The following is a 16,271-nucleotide window of genomic DNA, read 5'->3' as shown; positions in this document are numbered from 1 at the left end:
TCCAGGGTCTATCTACCCAGAGCCCTCCATTTTCAGAATGGGGCAGATTTCGCTAACATCGGTGGGCGGTCCCACTAACATCGGCGGGTGGTCCCTCTAACATCGGAGGGTGGTCCCTCTAACATCGACAGGCAGTCCCTCTAACATCGACGGGCGGTCCCTCTAACATCGGTGGGCGGACCTGCTAACATCGGTGGGCGGTCCCGCTAACATCGGCGGGTGGACCTTCTAACATCGGCAGGCGGTCCCTCTAACATCAGTGGGCGGTCCCGCTAACATCGGCAGGCAGTCCCTCTAACATCGGTGGGCGGTCCCGCTAACATCGGCGGGCGGTCCCAGATCAATCAACGTATTAATTCTGAAGGTTTAATCACATAAAACAACTTAGAAGACCTTTAAGATGCTTTTTCGGTTTCTATGGCAACGGCCTACCAAAGCGTGTTTTTATGCCACAAGACAATTAAGTGATCCCGGCAAAATTTACAAACTAGAATTGGGTCGGCTGACACGTATCCGTACATTATTATGCTTATTGTTTCCGCAGCCAACATGTCCCAAGCGAAAGGCACGGTAATCCTGGCCTACAGCGGGGGCCTCGACACCTCCTGCATTCTGCTGTGGCTGAAAGAACAGGGATACGATGTCATCGCCTATCTGGTGAGTTATTTCCTGCTGCTCGGTGAGCTACTTCCTGTCGCTGATTACCCGCTTCAGATCGTGTCGGAGAATTTTGTGTCGAGAATTACAACCCGTCAAAAATGTATAAGAAACAAAAACAAAAAAAACTCCAGCCTTACGCAGTATATTATTCAGCTCTATTCTTAGAACGGCCGCTTCCTTTTTCCCGGGAAATTGTAGTGTTAAATAACCTGTTTTTTGACCCGGTCCGACCAGAAAGCGGTTGTGTGTCTCGGGAGGAAGCTGCGCTGTCAGCTGGCTGGGTGTGAGAAGGTAACGCAAGTCCAGAAATGCCTTCGTTGCGAAGCGTCTGGCTCGCGCTGCTTGCCCCGGGGTGTGTATTATTACAAGCAACGTGCGCGCGTTTCCGTAGCCTACTCGCCTATTCCGGTTCCTTCCTTCCAGTTCTAGAGGAGCCTCTTTAAAAAAAAACATCCTAAACTGAGATATTTCTCCCCAAATCACTGACGGAGTTTTCTTAAGATTCCGCGGGGTGACCCGGCCAAACCCCTGCCCTTCCTCTAACACAATAAGAGTTTCCTTCTTGGCCGACGGTCTTCTGTCTTCTTACCTCCCGCAGAAGGTCGTCGGCTGTGAGTGACGGAGAATTAACCCGGAGTCTCAGGGTTTTTGCCCCAATCTCAGGGTGGAGGGGTAGATTCTCAGGGTCACGCAGTCTGGAGCCGACCCCTTCCTATTCTCCCCGCTGTGATCATATATAAGACTCCCAGTTGGTGCTTTTGCTCCCAGTATGTTATGGTTGATATCCCTGCTTGAACGCAGGTGACTGAATTAAGCGTATCCTTAAATAATGACAAGTCAAGGATTCCATGAGGGCCGGCATTAGATTCGTTTGGCGAGTAACTACATAGACTCTTCATAATAGGTCATTAAAGGGTTCAGCCACTATACGTAAAGTACAACAGGGGGCCGCCGAGGACCGCCACTCGCATTTCAATGGACAATATACAGCACCGACGCTTGTGAGCAGTGCTCATAGGTTGAAAGGGTTAAGTGTGTCTCGGCAGCCGGCGTGAAAAGGTGCTCGTCGACAGACCATCAGGAGTGAAGGAAGCATCTCTTATTCACATTTTGCTGGGAATGATGGGAGTTGAGGTGGCAGAGGATGTCTGTGTCTGGTTCTGACTGTGAAAATCTGTGTGCAGGCAAACATCGGCCAGAATGAGGACTTCGAGGAGGCGCGCAAGAAAGCCTTAAAACTTGGGGCCAAAAAGGTAATAATAATACTTATTCCAGATTATACGGTAGCTTTATTTCTTTTTTTAACTCTCATCACTGTCATCCGGACCGCCGCTTATAGAATGTTCCTCCAGCCGTTGCTTGGCCGTTGTGGGGTAGTGAATATCGCATCTGCCTTCTCCGCAGGTGTTCATAGAAGACATGCGGCAGGAGTTTGTGGAACAGTTCATCTGGCCGGCGGTCCAAGCCAACGCCATCTACGAGGACCGGTATCTTCTGGGTACATCGCTGGCGCGTCCCTGCATTGCCAAGAGGCAAGTGGAGATCGCCAAGCGCGAGGGGGCAAAGTACGTGTCCCATGGAGCCACCGGCAAGGTAAGAGCAGGTGTGGGGGGCAGAGACCTTAAGAGTTAAGGCGTGTGCACTTGTAAGCGGAGCAGCCTCCCAGCAGAAGTGGTAGAGGCTAAACACGCATGGGATAGACATACGGCTCCTGAATCTAAGACGAGACCAACGACTGATTAAGGTTTGCGTCTTTACAGCAGGAGAAGCTTGATGGACCAAAGTAGGCCTTCTCTGTCTCTGATACATTGTGGCCTCTGTATTTAACCCCTTAAGGACAATGGGCGGTCCCTAAAACAATGCATTTTGAGCCCGTCCATGTTTTATTTTAGTGGTTCCAAAAATATATTATTTTTCAACAATGAATCAAACAGCACATGGTTACCTTTTATAACAGATCGTCAAACTTACAAACAGAGCTTCAGTTGGGACAGAGGACGCAGTTGGGGGAACTCCCAGCAGGTTTTTTTATTACTTCTATCGGAATAAAATAAGTCTTCAAAGATATTGCGCTATTTTCTCATCTTAAAACAGGTGTAGTTTTCACCCCATAACATAATGTTTTCTGGCAGCTGCATATCAGCCATTTGTTTGAGTTCTCGCTCTGTTATCTGTCCCCCGATAGACAAACACCCCGACTCCTTATCATACTGGGGGTTATATTACTGTATACAGCGCTGGGGGTTATATTACTGTATACAGCGCTGGGGGTTATATTACTGTATACAGTGTTGGGGGGTTATTACTGTATACAGCGCTGGGGGTTATATTACTGTATACAGCGCTGGGGGGTTATATTACTGTATACAGTGCTGGGGGTTATATTACTGTATACAGCGCTGGGGGTTATATTACTGTATACAGCGCTGGGGGTTATATTACTGTATACAGTGCTGGGGGGGTTATATTACTGTATACAGCGCTGGGGGTTATATTGCTGTATACAGCGCTGGGGGTTATATTACTGTTTACAGTGCTGGGGTTATATTACTGTATACAGTGCTGGGGGGTTATTACTGTATACAGCGCTGGGGGGTTATTACTGTATACAGCGCTGGGGGGTTATATTACTGTATACAGCGCTGGGGGTTATATTACTGTATACAGCGCTGGGGGTTATATTACTGTATACAGCGCTGGGGGGGTATATTACTGTATACAGCACTGGGGGTTATATTACTGTATACAGCGGGGGGTTATATTACTGTATACAGTGCTGGGGTTATATTACTGTATACAGTGCTGGGGGGTTATTACTGTATACAGCGCTGGGGGGTTATTACTGTATACAGCGCTGGGGGGTTATATTACTGTATACAGCGCTGGGGGTTATATTACTGTATACAGTGCTGGGGTTATATTACTGTATACAGCGCTGGGGGTTATTACTGTATACAGCGCTGGGGGTTATATTACTGTATACAGCGCTGGGGGGTTATATTACTGTATACAGCGCTGGGGGGGGTTATATTACTGTATACAGCGCTGGGGGTTATATTACTGTATACAGCGCTGGGGGTTATATTACTGTATACAGTGCTGGGGGGGTATATTACTGTATACAGCGCTGGGGGTTATATTACTGTATACAGCGCTGGGGGTTATATTACTGTATACAGCGCTGGGGGGTTATTACTGTATACAGTGCTGGGGGGGTATATTACTGTATACAGCGCTGGGGGTTATATTACTGTATACAGCACTGGGGGTTATATTACTGTATACAGCGCTGGGGGGTTATTACTGTATACAGCGCTGGGGGTTATATTACTGTATACAGTGTCGGGGGGTATATTACTGTATACAGCGCTGGGGGGTTATATTACTGTATACAGCGCTGGGGGTTATATTACTGTATACAGCGCTGGGGGTTTATATTACTGTATACAGCGCTGGGGGTTTATATTACTGTATACAGTGCTGGGGGGGTATATTACTGTATACAGCGCTGGGGGTTATATTACTGTATACAGCGTTGGGGGTTATTACTGTATACAGCGCAGGGGGTTATATTACTGTATACAGCGCTGGGGGTTATATTACTGTATACAGTGTCGGGGGGTATATTACTGTATACAGCGCTGGGGGGTTATATTACTGTATACAGTGCTGGGGGATATATTACTGTATACAGCACTGGGGGGTTATTACTGAATACAGCACCGGGGGTTATTACTGTATACAGCACTGGGGGGGGGTTATTACTGTATACAGCGCATGGGGTTATGCTCAAGGAGAATTTTTTTTTTTCCCCATGGGATTTCCCCGTTTTAGGAGTGGAGTCTGAGTTGAAAGGAAAATGGAGCGTTCTTTTTAAGAAGAATTAGTAAGAAATATGATACGGAGTCAAAGAGAATAAAGCCGAAAAAAAATTGTAACAAAAATCTTTAGTATTTAATGTTTTATGAAACTTCTGCATCACCTTAAAAAATCTTTATTAAATAAAGTCCCCCGCTGAACGATCCGCTGATACGCCTTGTTAGGAGGATAGACTGGAAGTCGTGAAATCGAATCATTTATACGCTTATTATCCGTACCCTAATGATGTCATCTAATGGACAATTACAGAAAAAGGCAAATCAATAATAATTCACCTTTACGTTCTTTCCCCATAAACTTTAATTGGCCTGTAATTCTTCCATGGGTATTAAAACTCAGGGTTCCATTGTTTATTCACAACCAATTACAAAGCCGTCTAACTATTATCTCACAGAATAATGAGAAAATACCCCGTAATAGCGTTATAACCAAATTGCCATTTTATTTAACATAAAAATCTGCGATGCAGTTAGCGAGAGGTTTTTCTTAATTGTAAAATTAGTTTCCACCAGGTGGCAGCAGAGGCCAGGCTTTTACGGCATCCTATTTAATAACACAGGGGCAGATCGGCCCCATTCGGCCCCCGTTTACTCGCCCGTTTCTCCTGCTGTAAAGACTCAAACCTTAATCAGTCGTTGGTCTCGTCTTAGATTCGGGAGCCGTATGCCTATCCCATGCATGTTTAAATTCCCTTACCTTGTTAACCTCTACCACTTCTGCTGGGAGGCTGTTCCACTCATCTAGGACCAGTTTTACAACCATTTGGTTATCGAAGCTGGCGAGTCTGTGTTGGACTGCAAAAAGTTTAGCATTTCAGTGTACAGGGCTGGAGACCCCAGAATACTTTTGGTGCCCTTCCTGCCCCCTATTTTAGATTTGGATTATGTTTTTAGGTCTGTAGAACCCTGTGATTCCCTCATACCCTGCAAACATTCTGAGCTCCTAGAAAAGAGGGGGCATCAATGGAGAAAAGAGGGACCCCGTAGGACAGCCTCCTTTGAGTAAAGCGGCCAGGGTAGAAGGGCCGCCTAATTCAGGTGCCCCCAGCAGCCTGGAACCCTAGGTACTAAAACCTTTAAAGCTTAGAAATGTTCAAGGTAGCCTCTAAAGCTACACTACAAGAATAGCTTCTATGCCAGTATTTGGCCACCAGAGGGAGACAAAGACCAACTTAAACTTGGGAAAAAAACCCAACTATTTGTGGTTATTTGGCGTTAGAAGAGATTTTAAAAAAAATTTAAGCAGATCAACTATTATTGTAATTAATGGTGTATTTGTCCACACCTCCAAATAAATCAATATTTTTGTGTTTTTAAGGTAATTGTTTGTTCGCCCCATGGGCATATACAAAGCAGGGCAGTAACTTTTTTTATTGTGGACTAATTTGGAATTAACACAAAGTCGTCCTGCAATTAAACAATGTAGCACAGAGAATGTATTAAAATGTTTAATTGAAGCGATCCTCCTGATCTGTAACTGTTTCTTCTACGTTTGCAGGGAAATGACCAGATTCGATTTGAGCTGACCTGTTACGCCTTTTACCCCGAGGTCCAGGTAACATGCAGCAAATAAAAATGTCTTTTTTCCACCCCTCAAAGCCACATTAAGCGCTGAGCAATGTATGTAGGTTGTATGCAGAACCCCCCTCTAATAGACTATTAGACTCGTCTAATTTAGAACCAGACTAATTAATAAAATGTTTGTGTTTTTTTTTATTTCTATTATATGACAAATGAACATACTTCTATGAGAAATCCTTAAAGGCTCCTTTTTTGGGTGCAATGCACTTCACAGCCTCTGCGTGTGTGGGGGCGCTGTTTACTCTAGACTAGTGATTATGTTATGCGGGACACTCTTTCCCAATGAGACTTTTGGACCTCAGAACCTCTCTAAGAAGAATATTTTGCCTTTTGTTTAAAAAAAAATTATAAAGGTGCCTTTATTATTGGCAACTTTATGGAGAATTTTCTACCCTATTCACTGAGAACTTTATACAATTGACATACAAAGACTGGATTTTGTGCCAAAGTCTTCCTAACAGGAATCCTGTGTTGGTGGTGATTTTAAGGAAGTAGATTTTATTCCTCCTCGACCTGTTCCCAGTAGTTACTAAGGGCCCCAGCATATGCCAGCTACAAAGCCAGAGGGACTACGTAGCCCATAGGGTCCTTGATGTAGGGAACATTACTGCTGTATTACTTCTGTCCATCTGATTACCACCCTTTCAATCTTCTTTTTTAATCTCATCCTTGCAGATTATTGCCCCGTGGAGAATGCCCGAGTTTTACAATCGCTTCCGGGGCCGCACTGACCTGATGGATTATGCAAAGGTAAGCCAAGCAGTCGCCTGCCTTATGACATCATCTTTATGATGGCGTTATCTTATGAGATCGTTGTGTCAGCTATGAATATCCCAGTGATATAGTCCTGCTACTGTCAACGCATTTCGCGTTCCATCTGGTACGCTGCCAAATGCAGAGGGAAGATGGAGAGTGTAGACGTTCTACAGCTTATGAATCAAGAATAATGGTCTGCAGAGACGACACTGGGTATTTTTATACAATAGGAAGACAGGAATCAATGTATTGGGCAAAAGAAGTTGGTTCATGCAATAGACCAATCTGGACGCCAACTGCCTTTGCCAGATAATTTATTTGCCTCTCCTTAAAACAGAATGTTGGTTTCCATCTTGCTTTACTCCATTTAGTATAAAAGTCATTGTTTGGCATGTAGTATAATTTACTTCTAACCCCGTCGCGGCTGCTTAGCCCCTGCAGGTTAAATAATAAAGAGAACCCATCAGATGTAGCAGGTTGTGTCTGAAAGCGTTGTCTGTGCGTGGGGGGGGTCACCAGAAGTAGGTTTGCCCTTTGGCATTCCCTGAGCATGTGTTTATTACCTATTCAGAATAAACAAAGAGGGCTATTAATTGGCTAACAAGCTCTTGAAAACTAATGAAGGTCCCTGAGTGTTGCAACCACTGGAGCATGAAGCATTCTCTAGGCCAGTCCGGGGATGTTAGCACATATGGCACCAGGGACAGAGCTGCTTGGGACCCACCGGCGCTTTGACCACATTGTGAATCGAGATGGAATTTTGGAGACTTTTAGTTCTCAAACTTGCGTTTTCAGGTCCAACCTGTCCTCGCTTTCTTGGTTACATCTACTCTAGCCCCCTTTTTCCATCTCCTCCCCCCCCAGCCCTCACCTCTCCTTCTGTTCCTCCAGCTTTTTGATACGTTCGTCTCTTTTTAGATTCATGCCTCCGAGCTGCGTTTTTTTTCCCAAAGGAAATATATCCCAATCCCTTCTGCCCCCCCCCCTTTTCTTTTGCGCAAACAAAGTATCATTTGGAGTGTTTAAAGGGACCTTCTGTAAATGAGAAGGGGGTTTAGAGAGATCGCTATCTCCAAAATCCTTGTCTTCTCTTAAGAGGCTCCTCCAGCTCCCTCACCTATGTCCCCCTCCCGCTCCTTTTCCTAAATAATTGGAGGTATTCAGTCTTCTGATGAAACCAAACTGTCCCATAATCCCCCCGAGGCTAAAGATTTATCAGAGATCTATCCACAGGGAAGTAAAAGCCTCTCACTTAACTTCACCCGGGCTATTTATTAACCGGTAACATTCTAGTGGTCACAAGGGCTATTTATCCCCCTTTCCTTTAACCCTTTTGGTTGCTAACGGGATCTCAAAGCATTCTTCCCGATTTAAAAGAAAAGGCTATCTATCCGCTGGGAAGAAAAGGCTCCGAGGCTTATATAGCAAATTCCCGAGCATCGGAGTTCTGCGCAATTCAGCCCAGCGATCAAGGCGTCCCGCTAACGTATAGCATTAAATATATATATTTATATCAGATTATTAATTTTTAATCATTCACTTCTATCTTACACTTAATAATATCCCCCAACTATTTTATATATTTTAAAGTAGTTTTTTTTGTTCTTCTGGAATCGGGAGCGGATGTGTGTCCTTCATGGATAACGACGGACAGACAGGGGCCATGCTGGGCTAAAAGAAGCAGCAGTGGATACCCCAAAGGAGCAGTTTTCACCCCATCACCCTTATATATGCACCCCTATGTGTATATATATATATATATATATATATATGGAAAATGGTGGAATCATTGATTCAGGAACCATTTGCCTATCCCATGCATGTTTAAAACTGTATTACCCTCTACCACTTCTGATGGGAGGCCTTTCCACTTATCTACCACCCAATCAGTAAAACCGCCTTCTAAGCCTTTGACCCTCTAGTTTTAGATTATGGCCTCGTGTTCCAACATTTCTCCTCCTTTGAAATAACGTTTACGCGTCTCCATCCCGTCCTCTCTCTTCTCTCCTCCAAGCCGTACATATTGATACACTTGGATCCAAAAACACTATCTCTAAATACTAGAAAATTAAAAAATAAGGCATTTGCTTTAAAATACCCCAGACTTTACCGTTGCCACCAATTAACATTATTCTATAAATAATATTAAAATAAAATAAAAAATTATATATGCATATATGTTTTTTATATATATATATAATGTTATGATTAGAATTTCGGGTCGCTGTTAACCGTATGGATGCAGAATGTGTGGGGGGGGGGCGTTGCAGAGCATCGCTCTTAAGGAAAGCTCCGCGGTGCGTTAGAATTAAGACAAGTCGACGGAACAATGAAGTCACTTCTCGTGACATCTTTATTATTTCAGCTTGAGGTGTCCTGGAAATAAAACGAGAAGCTCATAAGACTGAACGCTTCTGCGGCAATCTCCGGGCTAAACATTAGCCAGGGGCCTTTTGCGGTTGTGGGTGGCATTAGTTAGCGCCTAATAAAAAGGAAAGGACTATGAAAAGGAGAGTAATTGTTTCTTTGTTTCCTTCATTTACGGGACATTTCTTACCCTTCACTGCCTAGCCCAATGATGGAGACACATCCTTAGCAAGACGCCAGACCACCTATGGGGGCCCACCTAGGTCCTTAGTTGGTCACCGTTTCCCCCCGGCTTCGGGTTTGTTAACAGATTAGAAGTCCTACTGCGACAGAAAGCAATTTTGAGTATTTCCAAGCAGTCGGAGTGGAGAAGGTTGATAAGGTTGGACTCTCGCTTTTTTTTCTCTCTTGTTTCTCCCCAGTCTGGTGTATAAGGGGAGGAATACATTTTACCAGTAATGTTATTTGAAGTGCAATGTTTTGTGCACAACTCGTGATTAAATGCGCAGACGTTCCGTGGCGGTGTTTAGAATGCATGGAATCCATTGACCATTCAGTGACCGCTCACCTGTACCTATATACCTTGATCGGAGAATTTCGATGCGCGTACATATGTATAATCAACACACGATTGACTGATCCCATATACAGCCATGCGAAGAGAACATACGTGTCTCTCTCCATTAGATGGCATGGAAAGTGCGTTGCTTTTAATGGGTCGCATAGACAAGAGCAGCACAATTTCCCCTGGGTGGAATGTTCATGAAACATGTTGGTGGATAGGTGGGAGAGAAGTATGGGGGGTTGATCTTACAAGGTGGTACCTGCATTGGAATTTCTCACTCCAGGTTTTAAGGCAGACGTGGCTTTATAGAGGAGAATCTTTTCTGAAACCATAAATACTGGGAAAATCCGTAATATATACATAGGAGCAGCGGGCAGGGGTGGTTTTGGGTTTTTATGGAGGTTTGGAGGGTCCCTTCCTGGTCTTAAGTACAATTGATGAGTATCGGTAATTATATACAAATAATGGAATGTAAAGCTTATGATCAGATGCGTTGGGCCCTTAGCATCTGCTTTTATGGTAGGACATCTAGATGGAAGATGGACATCTAGATTTAGTCTCTACTGGAGCTTGGAGTGTTGTAGCCACTGTATAATAAGCCAAAACTCGAAGGATATCTGGATTATTGTTCCCCTGATAGGGAAAATCAACCAAGTATTTTTATCATCATCCAATGACTTGGAGTTTCCACACTTGTACACAACTCAGCAGGGCAATTACAAGGGCATCTTGGACTTAATCAAAGCAGGAGATCATGGGGATCATAGTTATGTATATCACGCTCTGGAAATGATCAGAACGTAGGGAAACGGTGCTGATTCTGCTTGGGGTTTCCACAGCTGTTAATGTATCAAAGTAGCCTCGTGCTTAGGTCGGGCTGATGAAGACAGTTGCTATTTTTGCACTTGGTTATGGAATAAAACTTATGATTTTACTTTATGTGTCCTGCTGGATTGAGCTGATCTCCTGAATCGATGGTACCATTTATTTGGACTTCAAATGTACCAAAGTTTGCATAAATGTATCAGAATTGTTTTGCCACCGATGTATCTTCATCGAGAGCATTGTTACAATCTGCAGCTCCTGGCCTGGTGTTGTAGAACATGCCTCCAGTATAGGGATTTGATCTATACATTGTGTCATCTCTTACACATCTCTGCCTTTCTTGATCTTACCAAATCTTTCTTCCTCTGTTCCCTTCAGAAACATGGAATCCCAGTGCCCGTGACACCCAAGAGCCCATGGAGCATGGATGAAAACCTCATGCACATCAGGTAATGGCTTACACCCCTGAATATCTCCCCTTAGTGGTCTTCTGACGATTGGTGCGTATCTAGGAGAACTCTTTCTAAATGAAACATGGCTGCAGAATGGAAAGTGAACCATCAAGCCTCCCCTTTGGAATTGTATTTCTGTGTTGGGAACCCCAACATTTTATAAAATAACCCACTTAATGTCATATTTTATTTTTCTATTTTCAGCTACGAAGGTGGAATTCTTGAGAACCCAAAGGTGAGCCAAACCATGTCCATGTGGGAATATTCACGTGTGTCGTACAGTAGCATAACTACATTATTTCAGTTCAGGAGCATCCAACCTTGGTTCTTTAGCTGTTGCTGGACTATAATTCCTATTATCTGACAGTGTCAAAATTTTGGTACTGTTAGGAAAGAAGGCAGTGGAATTCTCATAAGCAAGCATGATGAGGGGGTTGCACTCTAGTGGGATTGGATTCTATATGAATGAGATATTTACTGAGTTTTTTAGATTAGGATTTATAATAAAAATAGACAATTTGAGACATTTATCACACTTTAATTAATAACCCCGGGTATTTAAGTCTTTGGGGGTATATATGTGGTGTAGCAGTAGGTTTTTTATTTGGCATTTTTGGCAAATCACTAAAAAGTTCCTCCATTTGTGGATTTGCCTGGAATGTGACGTGCTCCAAGGAGCTTGCAATCTGGTGCAAAGACATTTGTAAAGGGGTAGCGTGGGACGCCCACCCTCCGAACAAGACAACTTGTACAGCAGGCTGTTCTGCTCTGACAGCCACTGAGAGCTACTTAAAGCATCCATCAGCACTAATTACGCTATCAATCAGACTCAATGAGCCCAAAGGGCACACGGAGGCTTCAAGAGCTCGAGGTGAACAGTCAGAGAGGGAAGGATCCACTTTGTTCCAATATTTTGATAAACATTTCAGTCTTTGATCATTTTGGCAACCTAAGTGCCTGCGCATCTTAACCCTTTCCTGGCAGTGGAGTTTCACACATCTCCAGCCTCCTTCCTCTTTGGCTTCAACTGAGATTTATCATCAAAAGATCAACATTTCAGGTGTCGGAATTCCAGACCGTAAAAAGCTGAAATGGACCCCAATTTGTGACGTTGTAATTAGAGTATCGCGACATGTACTATCCACGTGATTTGCGACAAAGCTGGGCTACTGTCTAATCCCACTCTGTGGGGCTCAGTACCATTGTAGAGCTGTGCAGACTCCTTGTGGCCCCTTATATTAGGAATATTCAGCTGGTTGCCATGGCAATTGCACTACTTTTAACCCTTTGCACCACAACAGTTGTTTATACATAACTCCTTTTAGAAACATAGAATCTGCTGGCAGATCGGCCCCATTCGCCCCCCATCTCAAGCCTTAATCAGTCGTTGGTCTCGTCTTAGATTCAGGAGCCGTATGCCGATCCCATGCATGTTTAAATCCCCTCACTGTATTAGCCTCTACCACTTCTGCTGGGAGGCTGTTCCATTTATCTACTACCCTCTTGGTAAAATGATATCAACCTTATTTGATTTGTGGATTCAGGGTAACGGTACCCTTCCCAGCCAATAAATTCAAAAGAGTTTCTGGGGGGGAGTAATTAATTAATTTTAGTTTTTGAGCTCTTAAGTCTATGATTGCAATCGATTAATAGCCTCTTTGGAAGGCAACTTTTATAGCAACTTTGCTACGACCAATAGGAAGCCACCAATCAAAAGACCATTTTGCGGCTATTTAAGAACGCAATGGGGGGGGTGTAATATAAAGCCATACTGGAATGATTACACAAGATGTGGGTTAAATGTGGATGCAGAAACCTATTTAAGAGCCAGTGGGATGTGCAATGCATTGGTGTCCCCCCACCAGCTCTCAAATGGTTAATAAAAAAAAAGCTGATCACTAATTTCTTAGCTTTTATTTTTTATTTTTTCCCAGTTCGCTCTATATCTTACGAGATATTTGCTTATACCCGTTGTACAGCGCTGTTGAATATGGCGGCGCTATATAAAACCCTAAATAATAATAATACTAAAAAAAAACCTCCGCTCTCTTAAATTGTCCAATTCGATCTCCCCCAATCCCCAGCTCCCCCCCCCCACGTCTTCTCCGCGCACCTCGTCTTCCCAAAGCGGAGTCCGGCTATCTGCAGGGATTATAAAAAAAAAAAAAAGACCCAAAAAACAGATGGTTGGGTCATTTTCTGCCTCTATGAGACCTAATTGAGGGGCAATGAGGCATTCTAATGGTGGAAAGACTGAAAATTTACTTGCCTTAACTTCATATGGAGCTTTGAAAGAGTTCATTCACTATTGGACACAACAACATCAACTGGGTGAATAAAGCCATTGAAGGCACAAGCGGCTATACACCATCACCAGATTCATGCCCCATTTCCTCATCATTTCTTGCCCCTACGTGTCCCCACCGCTCCCTTTCTCTCACACTCTTTTCTCTCTCTGTTTTTTTTTCATCCCGTATCCCCATTTCCAATATTTTCTTTTTATTTCCTATCCTTTTTATTTCATTATTTTTTTTTTTATTATTTTTTTTTTGGGTGGGGGGGTACGTTTTTTTTTTCTTCTTTCGCCTCTGTTCCTTTCCAGATGACATTGTGGCAGCGGCCCCCCTGCGGTGTCAGACAAATAGGAGTCTTGTGATACAGTGCGTGCAGTGACTTCTCATTTCAATCAAAGGCTTTGGGGGAAAAAAGGGAATAAATAAGGAACCAACGTGGCTTCCTCTAAAGAGCGATTGACACTATTTCTGTTTGGTTATTTGATGTAACGGAGGTGGTCGCGGTCGGGTTAGACGCTAACGGACTTCCATTTCCAGTATCTAGTAAAGAAGTTTGATTTTTTTAGTATTTACCCCTAGAGCCCCTATACAACCTGACTCATCTGGGCTTTGATCCTTACATTTTATTCTACATTCTTGATCTAATATAAAGCCCCAGCCATGATTGTTATTACTCTATACATTATTCTGCATATAAAGGTATAAACCTTCTGTCTGCTTGTGGTGTAACCGATCAGTCCGGTGGTTTAGCTCTTTTTTCTCCTTATCGTTATCGTTTGCACGCCGGCCGTGGTTTTATATGTAAAGAGGCTTCCTGGAAGCTATGTTTCTGGATTCCCCCATACATCGTGTGCCAGTAGTTGTGAAACCCGTTGCTTGCTAAACTTAAATCCAGAACGCTACCCTCTCCTCGGCCGCCCACCAGCCACCGGCGATGCCGACTTCTCCCCACCTGCGGGGCTACCGCCTTCAGATGGGCTTCAATGCCTCCCTGTCTTCTTCTAGACGCTCTAAGTACAGAGATGGTGGCTTCTTCATGTGTCCTATTTCTATACACTCCAAGAGCAGCCCGAGACTGCGTCTTCTGACTGTCTCCATGTGTCTGGGGTTATTCACTAAAGAGGCTTCATCTCAACGTAACGATTCAATAGCTAGGGCTACACTTGGGGACTTTCATCTGCGACAACGATTAAAATGATCACGTATTAAGTTGTAGAACCTCCCGATTCGCTTTTGTCGAGTATTGAAATATGACCGACCCGTATCTTTTTTTTTTTTTTTTTTTAATACCTCCATATTTTTTTTTAGCCGGGGAAAAAATAAAGTCCCGATTTGTCCGAGAACTAATTCCTCCTATTAAGTCGGGTTCCGCATTCCGTTGTCTCGATTTCCACGGTACGGGGTAGGCGACTGTCATTGTGAAAATAGGCGCTGCTCGGAATGTCGGGCGCGAGGCTGATTGACAAGCATTCGCACGCCTACAAGACAGGGACAGCGAGCCGTCAAATGGGCCAAAGCGGATTTTAGCCACTAACCCAGAAAGGCCGTGAATGATGAGCGCTGAGAGAAAGCGCCTCTTTATTGTACGGCTGCCAAAGCTGGCATTAGGCTGATATGTTTTTAGATGAGTTTCTGCCTAGTTCCTTGCTGCTCCCCTGGATGTATTAACCTCGAGGACACTGTATGAATGAGTTCCAGCAGTGCACCTGCTGGGGTCACCCAACCTTATTCATTTTTTTTTCCCATCTTTGCAGAATAAGCTACTGTGCTGCATGTCTATGAGCTGCCGACGGTCCGTCAGCCTGAGCTAATGTGCGGCATATAGAGATTGTTCATGTCAGACCAGCTTGTCTCTTGCTAGCCATTCTTACAGTCTAACTTGTGCAGCAGTTTGAAAGTTAGATTGTAAGCTCTGTGGATAAAGGTCCGCTTCCCTGGGGCTACAGCGTACTGCTTTAACCTGCTTGCCCATCAGACGCTTAGCCACCGTGGCGCTTAGCATGTGCGTGTTGTACCTTCAGAGGTCATGACCGTCGGCATGTTGTGACTCTTCCATTGTGTCTCTTAGAACCACGCTCCGGCCGGACTGTTTGTGAAAACTAAAGACCCGGCCACATCTCCCGCCGTTCCAGATGTCTTGGAGATTGAGTTCAAGAAAGGTATGTATTCTTTGATAAATAGACATTTATCTTCAGCAGAAATGAGAGTCAATAGAGAGAGACGGCGGCACTCCTGAAGGAGTGGATTTGGTGGGCATTCATTCGCTAAGCTGAAGTTGACGATGATATAATGTTGGTTTAGCCAGTGAAGCCTAGTGATATATTTACCTTTGGAGCCGCCGTTGGCCCGAACTTGGGAAGCATCACCAGCCGCCATGCTCTGTGGTCGGCATCCCAAATATAAGGCCATGCGTACCTTTAAGAAATGGAATGTAGACATATGACATCATATCCTGGGGCAGTGTGCCTTAAAGACACGCAGAGCCTTTTAGTGAAGTCTATGGTGGCTGTGCCGAGCCTCCATGGCATAAATAGGCTGGTTAGGGAGATCTCCCCTGTAACCGGTTCGTTGTGCCGCAGGACGCCTGGTGTGCTAACTCCAAGGCGGAGGTCCTAGTCTATATTCTCAATGTATTGGGACTCCGGACCCATTGCCTGGCCCTCCGAACACACTGTTTAATCTTCATATATTGGAGGTGGAGGGTAATTTAAGGGGGGGGGATGGTTATAAACGAAAAATGAATCAAGGTTTAGGGTTTAGAACTTGGAGATTGAAGACTTCCATCCATTAGAATCATTCCGGGAGACCTCCTCGTAAAGATGAGCTCCGCATTAACCATAAGACTCTTTTTAAACAACGTAGCCATTTTTTATGTTTTTTTTTTTTTTAAATC

The 16,271-nt window shown here is 44.1% G+C and overlaps 1 protein-coding gene across 1 annotated transcript in view; it reads left to right on the top strand.

The window, feature by feature from the left end:
- ASS1 (argininosuccinate synthase 1) overlaps positions 1 to 16,271 on the top strand; it is a 33,221-nt gene that overhangs the window by 2,497 nt on the left and 14,453 nt on the right. The window contains exons 3-10 of the mRNA XM_053472828.1: positions 545 to 657; positions 1,845 to 1,913; positions 2,065 to 2,253; positions 6,037 to 6,093; positions 6,795 to 6,869; positions 11,011 to 11,081; positions 11,289 to 11,319; positions 15,447 to 15,537. Coding sequence (XP_053328803.1) covers positions 550 to 657; positions 1,845 to 1,913; positions 2,065 to 2,253; positions 6,037 to 6,093; positions 6,795 to 6,869; positions 11,011 to 11,081; positions 11,289 to 11,319; positions 15,447 to 15,537 — 691 coding nt within the window. The 5' untranslated portion in view covers positions 545 to 549. The remainder of the gene's footprint in view (positions 1 to 544; positions 658 to 1,844; positions 1,914 to 2,064; positions 2,254 to 6,036; positions 6,094 to 6,794; positions 6,870 to 11,010; positions 11,082 to 11,288; positions 11,320 to 15,446; positions 15,538 to 16,271) is intronic.

This window comes from Spea bombifrons, chromosome 8, assembly GCF_027358695.1.
Source record: "Spea bombifrons isolate aSpeBom1 chromosome 8, aSpeBom1.2.pri, whole genome shotgun sequence".
NCBI classification, from domain to species: Eukaryota; Metazoa; Chordata; class Amphibia; order Anura; family Pelobatidae; genus Spea; species Spea bombifrons.
The sequence above is the reverse complement of the archived record's forward strand: the minus strand, read 5'-3'. Positions and strand labels throughout refer to the sequence as shown.